The sequence below is a fragment of the Pocillopora damicornis genome, chromosome 13, assembly GCF_964200805.1.
Source record: "Pocillopora damicornis chromosome 13, jaPocDami1.2, whole genome shotgun sequence".
Lineage (NCBI taxonomy): Eukaryota > Metazoa > Cnidaria > Anthozoa > Scleractinia > Pocilloporidae > Pocillopora > Pocillopora damicornis.
The window spans coordinates 18207086-18219369 of record NC_142682.1 but is presented as its reverse complement, the minus strand read 5'-3'; the positions used below and the strand labels follow the sequence as shown (position 1 = coordinate 18219369).

Sequence of the window (12284 nt, the reverse complement as noted above, 5' to 3'; positions counted from 1 at the left end):
TATCCTAACGTAGCGCTAATTTGATTAAAATGTATGCCGACTAAGCGCGTTAACTTGCACCTGATTCAATTTTTTGACTTTACAAGCTGTTTGACCCAACACGGTCATACACAGGAAAGACTAAATGGATAGCGCTCACCATTGAATTTAATCAGCAGGTTTATTTAACAATTTTGGGCATGCATCATGTCGAATTAGCGTAATATCTGATATTTGGTCAGCACGAATTCTATTTGTGTTCAATTTCTGAATTACAAACCTCTCCAGACATCCTAAAAACTTCGATTTCGAATAAATGATTTATTTGATGATTTTGTCCAACATGTGTGGGAGTTTATTTGTGTTTTTGGGAAGAAAAGCAGTAAGGAAAGGTTTCCAAACAAGTAAATTAAGTTTGTTTTGTCGCCACCTTTGTTCTGACGACTTTCTTCTTGCAAATATTGCTGCTATTGCATTCATAACGCAAGTGGAAAATTGCTGAAAGGCGTTACTGCAGGCAATCAACTGATAATATCAAGAAAAATGAAGGAAAACTACTGGAAAGTTCTAAATTGGTTTCTCTGGCTATCGAGCGCTGCCAAATAACTCAGAAAGGAAATAAATTTCTGAGTATTTATGGTTAGACAATAACCTTCTCTCAAAAATAACCTGCATTCGCGAAAAGGCTTTTACTTCAAGAGGATTGTTATTGTTTTTTTTTTCCAAGCTCATTGTATTAAATTTGGTTTTCAGGTTAATCCCAGTATTAGAAGTCTGACAAGTGAAAATCAGCTCATGAGATCGCAGAAGCTTTGGGGAATAGCCTGTCAGAGACATTCTTCAAGTTAAAGTCAGCGTCAACCAGAATCATAGATCGGTTTGATTTTAAATTGAATACACTTTAGATTTACAGTTATCAAGAATTTCTATTTCCCTGATATTGGCTCAGTTATCAGCTTTCAAATGCTCTCAGGGTTTTAAATTGAGTGAGTTTAGTTTTCCATCCTTTTTATCCAACTCTACAATCCAGATCGCTCCGGGAAAGTTTTATATTTGATTATCTCCGAACCAGAAAAGCCGTGAAAATGGTGTTGAAATTTACAAAAAACGCCAAAACTCTAATTCAATTACTTTCTCTTAATTCAATTATGAATAAAACCCGATGTAGCCCGACTTACTGTTTTAATCCTCGCCCAAGTTGTTTCTTGATGATTTCTAGTGGATAAGTATTACAGGTGACTTGCCATACAATGCAAATCTGAAGGATTAAGAAAAAGTAACTAAACCAAAATCTAACCCATGCTTCCTACTTACCTTAGGCGCCTCAAAGCTCTCCGATTTGTTTCTTTCCAAATAGATCTAACAAGGAGACAAATAAAAGGAAGGAAACGTAAAGAATGAATTTTTTAAAAATATAACGATAGTGTTTTTCTTCACTTGTTATTAACACCTACGCAGAGAATTATAAAACTGCTGAAAAAGTGAGTATAGAGTTTAATATTTAATGTTACAACTATGATTGCAGCTGGTAAGTATGCAAATAATCTTGTTTCCGTAAATTTCTAGTGGCGCTTTAGGCCAAAATTTTTTGGTGGACCAATCTAGAGATCAAATGGACAAATAATAAGATGTTCTTCTTACACGGAAATTAACCTACGTTTAATCTTGATTGGGAATCGTATTTTTCGTGTGAAATTTATTGTTTACTTAATGCTTGTTGAGTGGGTCTCCTTCAATGATAGCACTATTTGTTAATCGTTAACGGGTACATGAATCCTACCGCATCTGCTAGTACCCAATACCATAACCACACTTTGCATTTGATAAGGTTTTATGCTAATTTTTTCCACTTATATTGATTGCACAAAGCACAGTTCTTACTTTGATGAATTTCTTTTTTACTACCAATTAATATCTTTAGCTTCGAAAAGGAAACCAGTTTGATCAGATAAAATTAAGCGTTAACTCTTTGTTTGACTGACAAAGTTTTATAGAAAAACAAGACAATTCGTGAATTTGTTTGAACTTTTTAATTCTTTTGAGATCGGCCACAACTATCAGATTTGATATTTGCCTTTATTGACTGACTTTGAGGGCCGATCGCTATTATCTAAGTCAGTGATAAAGTCTATGAAACGCAAGAGCTTAAGACTGAAAATTTCGACCAAAAGTGCTTCTCCCCTCCTCTCAATTTTTTGTTTACTTATTTAGGTGAACTTGTTTATGACCGAACAAGAATTTTTATTGTAGAAAAACAAGTTTTGGAAAAAATTGACGACAGAATTGTTTTTAAACCAGCATGTTTATACCGTTATCCGATTATACGGAATCAAAAATGGTTTATGCGACAACATCGATATGTTACTGCCAGTTGTCACAATTATATTTTCATAAAAATAACAACCCCTTATACCTAACGCCTATACCAAAATCAATTCGAGATATTGCAGAATTTTGAAAATAAAACTAACCTGCTAATTGACCCGGCGTGCCATTATGAACTATTCGGCAAAATGTTAATCTTTTATTTGAGCACTTTCCTATCACATTTCAGGGTCCCTCAAACTTCAAACTTGTCTGTCGTGTTCCCTCAGTAGTTAAGATACAATATAGTATCTTAAAGGCTGACGCAAAAACAAAACACTTTGTTAAGTGTCTGGGAAAATAACCCCCGTCGGGAAACCGACACATTCACTGGGGGATGCTTAGGGCTTGCGGGCCCGAACACGCCGGAAATGGATCTTTCAGAGCCAGAAATAAATGGATTAGGAAACCTATCAGTAACAGTACCTATCAGTAACAGAATAGGAATTTAGCTGAAAGTAAAAGATGGGTCAAAGCCGTGGGAGGAGACGGCGCGATGAAAAGCCGCGGAGTATACAGGAGAATATAGAGAGTGCAAAAGATAGCAAAAAACATGGAAAATGTTAGGGACACAAAATCACCGTGAAAGTAGACACTCGCAGAAAAAATGCTTCGCACGAGCTGCCACAGCGAGCAATAATGTCAATTATATAATATGCTGACGTCCGATCTCACCTCTCTGGTTCCTCCGCAATTCAGCCCTTGGCTGCAAGTGAGGAAAATTGGCACCATTCATCTATCTATCTATCTATGCTTAATAGCATTGGTTTCTTTCAGCTATCAATAACTGAATCTATCCTTGAGTAGCCTCTGAGAGTCTCCTGAACTCTAAGAGTCTGAGAGCCAAATTTAAATATGGTAAGTGACCGAGGGTATTATTGTATCCTAAATATGGTAATGTATAGATATAAATAGCACCATACGTTTCTATTCAGAGTTGCGGATGTCCTTTTTCAAGGTTTGTTTTCCATTGTAATACAATGGAATTATAGGCCGAGGTCCAAGCTTTGAAGTTCCCTTTTGATAAAGAGACAACTTCTCAGTTACAATATTCTAGCGATGGACTTTGAATAAACGACCCTTAAAAAAAATCTTTTTGAACATTTCCGTTTTTATATTCTGTAATCTTATCTTGAAAAGTTTAAGTTATTGACGCATGCCAAACAAAGGTCGAGGCAACCGGAAATAGCAGTGTTTACATGTTAATTTTTGCGGTCCGACGTGCAGCTATTTGCCAGACAGAACTTCAAAGCCGACATATTTTCCCTCCAAAGCGGTTCTGGTCAATAACATTCACTCAAGACAACAAATCCTGCAACAATTCATCAAAAAGAAATTTGTTCCGTTTATTCCAATCTATTCAACGATATTTCTGAGTGGGTTGGCAAATTTTTTTAAAATTTGCTTACCGTTCTACTCAACTTTCCTGTCTATTGCGAAATATCATGCAACTTCCGGCACCCAAATAGATGTGTTTCTGACCCAGTCTTTTAGGTTGTTGCTCGAAATTAAACATGGCGGCTTGGTAATTTTTCACGGGCTCAGCATATTTTAGTTCATCGTTCTCGCTAGCTAGAGTAATAGCGATAGTTATCGTCTTGTACGAACTCTTATAGTGTTTTTACAAGCATTAAGTCATGTCATCGAGTAATAAGTTGTTGTTTAAGTTACCTCCGCCACTAAAAGCGAAGACCACTCTCATTACAAACGACTATGACCTCTCGCAAAGGGTCTTAGGTGTGGGAATTAATGGCAAAGTTGTAGAATGTTTTGAGAAGAAATCAGGAAAACAATACGCCTTAAAGGTGAGTAAAACTACCATGATTAACTACCATTAACTGAGTCAACGTTGTCAGGATTTGTTGTTCTTAGCATTAAATATGCACGTTTTCTCAGGCGATCTTAATTGTGATGTTGAAAATCAATCGTGTGGGCGATGCGGTTAACTGATTTTGCACACCGTATGTTCTACATTTCTTTGCATCCGATCGTTTATTTCTTCGCTAATTTGTTTTCGGTGCATTGAACGGGAACTTTGTTCGATTCGGATTACGTAAGTCTTGTAGTCTTTCCATTACATGCAGCTTGTTAAAAAACTTCATATTTCGGTTGTTTCCCGTCAGATTATTTTCACTTACATGCATGAATGTACATAGTAACGAAAGTCACTGTCGGGTTGTTTTTCCTTATCCATGCATATGAATTGGAACTAGAAAATTGTGCGACTTCAGAAATCTTCGAGAACAAGGCAGAACCCTTGTTAACAGCAATATAGTCTTCATAGGATTGATCAGAGTAATTGTACATATTTCACGTACAGTGCCACAATGTCAAAAAATTGCATGCACCGTAAAAATGATATCCGTCGCATTTTTTAACAGTTTTGTGTGGGACTAAGTCCTGAAGGGTGGCCAGAACCTCTGACACAATTTACAAATATTTGAATCTGGCGATTCTTGTGTGCAAATTTCGGTAAAATTTCCGCACAGCCCCATACTACATTATGCATTCAGTTCTTGGATAGAGAAAACAATGTCAAAAAACAATAGATTGCAATTGGGAAAACAGATTTGTTTTACAATAGTATGGGGCTGTGCAAAAATTTTACCCGAATTTCTTATAATTATTTGCAAGATGTCATTTTATTTAATCTACACTGGTATGCTCTTGAACTAGTTTAAAGTTAACCTGACCTACATTGGTCCTCAAGCTTTGTGCTATTTTCTCAAGTTCATGTAGCTTCTAGTTAATGAGTATAAAGCTATTTAATATTCTCATTAGATGGATATTATATAGTCATTGAAATATACGATATAAGTATATTGAAGTATAAATATCAAAATACAGCTGCATTTGGTTGAGTGATATAGGTATGATGTGATTTTTTTACGTAAGACAGTAACAGGGAAAGGTGGTGCAGGGTGTGAAATTGATTTTTTTTTTTCTGATAGCCACTTGGCTCCTAAATTATTCAAAGTGGTAGCCAATTCAAAAAAAGTTGGTTGCCATTTTCAAAGACAAACAAACCCTTTTTTTACGCTGTCATTGTTCTAGAAATAAAGTTGACAATAGAATGGATGATATGCAACGTTCAAGCTCACCTAAATCCATCCTAAATCTAGTTATTGATTGAGATGCATCTGTTGTGTTTTGGAAACAAACTTAATGAGGAAGTTTGCTGCAGATTTATCTTTGCAAATCTTTTTAATTTACTATATCTCTAGGTAAGGTTATGATCAAACATTCTAGTTGCCAATTTGGTAACTAATTTTCAGGATTTGGTCGCCAAAGTAAAAAAAAATTTAGTCGCATTGGTGCCTGTATTAGGTGCAATTTCACGCCCTGGTGGTTGTGTACTCACCTTTATAAGATGGTTACCTCCACAAACTGATATAATTGTTCTTGTCATTCCCTGCTGTTTTACTATGACAGTACTTTTCGCTGGGTCTTCTGAATACAACCAAAATGAACTGATTAGTCATTACAGGAAATGAACAATGATTCCAGCAACCAGTTGTTTCATTGGCACCAATCAATGCTAAGGATTGTGTATGTGTCATGCCTGCATATTTGGGCAGTATATGTTGTGTGTGCTTTTTGTTGTCACTTATTTCTCAGAGTTAACTGTTAAATAAAAAACCAATGGCTAGATAGTTTCTCAATAATTTTGATTATTTGGTAACATGACTTTGTATCATTCAATTGTTTGTAAACATGCTGGTAAGTAAAATGGGACTCCTGCTTCATGGTTGTCAATCATTCATTATTACAAACCAAATTGTTCTCCATTCAGTGCTATTGCCATTACCTATTATCTTTATTGCGATGAAATATCTGTTTCCTTGTTTGCTAGTCACAAGAAGTTCGTATTCTTGTTACCTGTTTGCTGGATAGACACCTCTTTTGACCTTGGTTGCCAGTTCTGAAATTTTTTATCAGAATTCCGCACTCTCGGATAAGCTGTGTTCAATTGTTATGAGGATATAAATTTCAATTCTTCATGATTATCTACATTTTATCAAAACTCTAACTAGTCTTTTGATATTTTGAAGGTTCTACAGGACAATGCAAAAGCTCGGCGTGAGGTGGAACTTCATTGGAAGGCAACAGGATGCCCTTATATTGTTGGTATCAAGGATGTTTATGAAAACAAGTATGCCAGGAGTGATTGCTTACTGGTCATCATGGAATGGTAATTTTTTTCATTTCAAGGATCAAAATTGAAGAATTCCTAACCCTAAAGATATTAGAGACTTTGAAACTTTTGCTTCTTTTCGAAGATGTCCTAAAAGTTTTTTTCTAAATTGATAGATACTAGTATGCAAATTGGTGGTTTGAATGCATATCACTTATATATAAAGGTTTCTCTATTTATTTATTAATTTTAGTAAGGAGGCCTCCTTGATATAAGCCTCATGGTTTCTGGGGGCCCCCTTGCCATCTATTAAAAATTTGTTTTTAAAAAAGTAAAAAGTACTGAAAACTTATTAATTTTGTGATATAAACACCTTTCTTTTTAGGAATGGCGAGTAGGATTTGTATTGTATTGTATAACTTTTGGTAATCATTATTTTGTTTTGTGGCAGTTTTCAAATTTGAGGACTTAACTGTTGACCATTGTTAGAGTTTCTGTGCTGAGTGGTTATCATTATTTTGTTTTGTGGCAGTTTTCAAATTTGAGGACTTAACTGTTGACCATTGTTAGAGTTTCTGTGCTGAGTGGGTAAAAACCAAATGACACTCACACATATATGATGAGTGTGTTTCTACAAAACAGCAGGCAACCTTCTTTCTCATATTAGGCTACTGAGCAAAGCATCAGATAACAAATACAGTCTTTTTAATTAACCCAATTGGGCCATAATTTTTATGATATCAAGCCAATTTTGCAAAGTTATTTTTTTATCTGAGAATTGGAAACTTAAATGAAAAATTGAATCGGAAAATTTGAATTGAAGTCAAAGCTTGAAGGTTTTTAAAATTTATTTGGATTTTTTGCTAATTATTTTGGTGGCCTAATTATACACATATGTATGAGAGTCATCCCAAGGAGACATTGTTGCAATTTTAAAATACAGTGTTCCTCAAATGAAAGGAAAATTCACAGTTTGATGGCTTTCTGCTTGATAAGCCTTCACATACGCATACGATGTGAGAGGATTTGAGCGACTCAGCCTCCTGATTTGCATTTTCACACTGAATAATTGTTTTCTTGTAGCATGACTGGTGGAGAGCTGTTTGAGAGAATTCAACAGAGGGGCGATTCTCCGTTTACCGAGAGAGGTAGGTGTGACAAAGTGCAGATTTATTGGTGATTTCATGCTACAGGAAAGAATAAGTCACAGCATCAGTGTTCTTAAAACTACAAATTGTTGTAAGTTGAAAGTGCTGATAGTGTACAATTTATTGAGATGTTTCCCACTTGCTTTTTCAGAGGCAGCTGCCATTGTGCGGCAGGTCACTATAGCCATTGCTCATCTTCACTCACTTAACATTGCGCATCGGGACCTGAAGGTACAGTGTACCATAATATGTACTGATCTAACATTTAACATAAAGCATATTGTGAATAACACACTTTGAACCCCATTGGTATTCACTTCATTTATACTTTTTTTTTTTACAGCCTGAGAACTTGTTGTATTTAGATCGAACTCACGATGCTCTGCTCAAGCTGACAGATTTTGGTTTTGCCAAGGAAACAACAACTGGCTTGGATCTTAAAACTCCTTGTTACACTCCTTACTATGTTGGTAAGTTTGATCCCTAAAAGCCCTGAGCATCCTCGTACTGAACTCCTATGAGTGACCAAGACGGAATTTGTCCTTATCAAGGAGACAAGTGATGAGAAAAAGAAAAATATAAATTAAGGGATTTTTATTATCCAATTCAAAATTCTCCTTATTAACATCATAAGAATTTTATTGCAGGCCAGTTGGGAGAATTACTAATAAGATCTTAAGAGTGAAAGGGTTAATATCATAGATTATCTGTGTTCCTTGGAGACTAAGGTAGTATTTTCATCTAAAAGTTTAAATCCGGTCACTTCATAATTTACAAAGTCTTTACTAGATGAACAATTATATGCATGTAGCCAGTGCACTGTTTATGACTTTCCAAGTTTACTATCGGTAAGCAACAATTTTGTTGTAAGAGAGATTAAGAAGTAGCTTCACTTCGGCCAAAAAGGAACAGAACGTGTTTTCTGCCTTTCCACTGTTTTTTTTTTGCCAAATAATTGAATTTAAACTCGTTCTGTTCAGAAGGGAAATCAATAGTATCGCGAGAAAGATTTCGATATAACCCCATGCTTCATTGTACGTGACCGTGAAAGCAGTTATGCAGTTATTTCATTAATGAAAACAATGGTGGAAGTGACAGTTAACCTTTTGGACTTATGCTTTGCTTGAGAATAATATGCAGTTAAATGGAAATCTTTCGTCTCTTCTCAAGAAGCCAGTTCCTTGCCTCGGGGGAGAAAAATTTAATAGCTGTGAGCATCTTCAACTTCTGAGTATTGTCACAGACATAAAACGTGGGATACTGTTAATTTACATGTAAGTAAGGGCACAATTAGCGACTACTAATTTTCACTTTTCTTGGTCCACCACATTCAGCACCTGAAGTGTTAGGCCCAGAGAGTTATGACAAGATGTGTGATTTGTGGTCATTAGGAGTCATTATGTACATTCTGTAAGTATTTTTTAGATGAATTTTTCTCTGGATATGATAGCTTATGTTAATACAGTTTGAAACAGGAAAAAAGATTTCGAATTATTAAAAAATTGAATCACAATATATGCTTTTAACTTCGTTTGAGATATTGCGACATCCATTGAGGTACACGTACATTAAAGGTTGCGCCTAATTAAGTTTGTCTGTCTTTTGTTTATTTGTAGCCTTTGTGGGTTTCCGCCTTTCTATAGCAATCACGGAGCAGCCATTTCTCCTGGAATGCGGAAGCGAATTAGACAAGGCCAGTATGACTTCCCGAACCCAGAGTGGAGCAGGGTGTCTACACAAGGTATGGATGGGAATAACGTTTTACTCACCCGTTTTTCCTTTTCTTTTAAAAAGTCCTCATCGAAGACTAGAACATTCGAGAATAGCTGTTTAGTATAGTTACGTAATGCTTAACTAGCCAAGAATACCAGACACCTTAACCACCCCTCCCCATCTTATGAGGATCATCGCTCCAGTCAGGCCCTCACTGTTACGGTCTATTACCACTGAGCACGAGCGTTTCTTTTTTCGCGGGAAAGTATGAGTCTTTGAGCAACGCGAATGAGAGGTCTGCTAGGGGTCTGGCACTGAAAACTCTCCCCGGCGCGTCTCAAAACTTCCCGTGGGCGGAAAAGACGCGCGTTCTGGAGCGCATATAATCAGCACTTGCTTGCAAGCTGGTCCAGTGTATGTTACATTGTTACCTATAGGGTTGGGAAACTGTTTTTTAAAGCAAATCAGGAAAGTCATTTAATAAATAAAAAAGAATACTTTAGAGTTTTAAATTTGAAAAACGAAATAAGCACACTACTTCGAGTCAGAGCTCCCCTAGTGACTTTCGCGAAACTCAAGTTAACGTTATAAATGTGTCATAGTCGTTATTTACTTTTTAAATGAGTGAACAATTTTTTTGCAACAGCTAAGGAATTAATAAGAGGCCTTCTAAGGACAGATCCGCAAAACAGGTTCACTGTGGAGCAAGTTATGAACAATCCTTGGATTAAGGTATGTTAACAAGACTATTTTTATGCGATGGAAACTCGTCTGTTTTGCTCTGACTTTGTGCCCTTTTCTCTCAAAGTGAGTCACCCAGGGCCTGGGTAACCTGCCGTCATATCAATTAATGATGTGAACTTCTTTACAGCAATAATACATCTAAGACAAGAAATTATAATCTCTAGATCTAAGACTGTTTGCCCTCCTACTTCGTCGGCTCACACCATTATTTACAACTAAGCGAGGAAGGGCAAAGCAAGTGTGCAAGAACTCTTACTTGATCTGAGAGGAAATTTTGCGTCTTTTGCCTAGCGACTTAGAGTTGCATGATGGCTTTCGCTAAACCTTCATGTAGACAATACTTCAGTGCTGAGACATTTCATCAACTCGGGTAGCGACGTAAAGTTATAATTTCGAAGTCATCGTTTCGGTTTTTTTTTCTTAAAAATACGCTCGAGAGTTTCCAATGACTTGCAGACAACTGATTTCACTTAATTTTTAAGATTTATTTTTTTTCTTTCTACAGGCTTACACAGAGGTTCCATCCACACCACTGCACACGGCAGCTGTTTTGAGGGAAGAGGAAGAAAACTGGCAAGATGTCAAGGTAAGGAGTTCTTTGTCATGTGAAGAAGTTCTTTATCTCAACCGATCGTAATACTTCATAGGAGAACTTTGCGTGACAGCCATAAAAGCCATGACCAGCACGAAATGCATTTGGAGTGGTATAGAGTCGTAGTGTTAGACAAGTCCCCACTACAATTTCTTGGTGTTATCGATAGCCTTAATAACAAGAGTAAATTTTGGTAATTGATGAAATTTGATCTACGAAGATTTTGAGATGTGGCGATTGTTCTTCGCGCAACATCACCCAACGGAGATGAACGAGGGAACTAGAGTGGTTTGAGTCCTGTCTTCCTTTTCTTGTGTCCTAATTCAATAATAGGTGTCCAAGTTGTCAATGAAACTATCAGTCTAACTAAACGGCATCTAATCTTGCATTCACGAATGAGTTCTATTTTCTGGTTTTCAGGATGAGATGACAAATGCCTTAGCCTCCATGAGATTTGAGCCTGACAAGGTGACCAAGCTAAAAGATGTTGGCAAGTCAAGTAACGCATTGTTAAAACGAAGAAAGAAGTGATCTTCAACACGGAAGGAATGCACAGTTCATGTAAAAACTAGTTCCATTTGGAAGAAACAGATGTCCAATAAAGGTCGCCCGTTTTCCTTTTAAATTCGCGCCGAAAATATTCCCAAAAAACACACTTATTACATTGCTTCGTAAATTGTTGTGTTATATCTGTGATTGATCGTTGCTAAGTTACTTTTCTTGTTTTAACCAATTAGCGATGACGGGAAAGACGAGCATGCAACGAGAGGTCAGCGGTTGAGCGAATGTTCTTTTTCAGAGAGGTAGAGAGCAGAAGTATCGCTGCCTCTGTTGATTTAATTGCTGTGTTCAACTCAACCTCTAGCTTGGCTGATTTTCATTTCACCAGTTTATGATTACTTTCTGAGAAAAAGGAACGAAATAAAAAAGAAAGAAATAAGAAAGAAACGAAAAGAAAAACTATAAGCTTTTTATCTGCACCAACTGGTATGAACCGGAAGTGTATCGTCAAACCTGACTTAGTTATCTCTTTTAAACACTCTTCATTACTTCACTCGTTTCCTCTCCTTCAGAAAAAATTAAGCGAAACGCTGTTAATATAATTGCATCTCATTCATTTAATTTACAATCCTGGTCGAGAGTCCTTTCGGTACGTACTCAATACATTACCTATACATATTTATGCGCTGTTAGGGCCCTAACAATGGTTACACTCCCTCCCTTTCCAGAACCAATGTTGTCAGCAATCAAAGAGGATAAAATCAATATTGTCCGGGGGAAGGAGGGGAGGAAAATGACGTGATAAAGACGCGTTATTTTCCCTTGCGTTTGTGTAAAGTCCGAGGACTCTTGGCCATGATTGAATTTTTTTTTTTGTAACTATTACTTAATGATGTTGAAAGAAATGAATATTTATATATTTAGGAAGGGTGCTTTAATTGGTAAAATTCGTAATGTTTTTCGGTCTATCGATAGCAAATTGTCCCATTTCATCCAGTTATCATAATTCAACAGAATCCAGACTTGATGTTTTGTTAATCAGCATGTTGCACGCTTGCCCGATATTTGTGGGTGTTTTCCCTGAATAAAGTTAAAGAAAAAACTGAAA

General features: G+C 36.4%; 2 protein-coding genes across 3 annotated transcripts in view; one reads left to right on the top strand and one right to left on the bottom strand.

Annotated features, from left to right (window-relative positions):
* The window catches only part of LOC113674112 (substance-K receptor), a 21330-nt gene extending 15536 nt beyond the window's left edge, over positions 1 to 5794 (bottom strand). Inside the window, exons 1-2 of one of the 2 annotated variants that reach the window (XM_089191459.1) lie at positions 5705 to 5794; positions 1294 to 1338 (exon numbers count right to left, since the gene is read on the bottom strand). The gene's annotated coding sequence lies outside the window, so the exon portion shown is untranslated. The remainder of the gene's footprint in view (positions 1 to 1293; positions 1339 to 5704) is intronic. The other variant, XM_089191455.1, reaches the window with a different exon arrangement.
* LOC113674071 (MAP kinase-activated protein kinase 2) lies at positions 3580 to 12284 on the top strand. The gene is made up of 10 exons (XM_027190541.2): positions 3580 to 4148; positions 6396 to 6535; positions 7562 to 7626; positions 7778 to 7857; positions 7970 to 8096; positions 8961 to 9036; positions 9243 to 9367; positions 9986 to 10071; positions 10589 to 10669; positions 11096 to 12284. The coding sequence occupies exons 1-10, from the start codon at positions 3981 to 3983 to the stop codon at positions 11204 to 11206; spliced, it is 1059 nt and encodes a 352-aa protein (XP_027046342.2). The 5' UTR covers positions 3580 to 3980; the 3' UTR covers positions 11207 to 12284.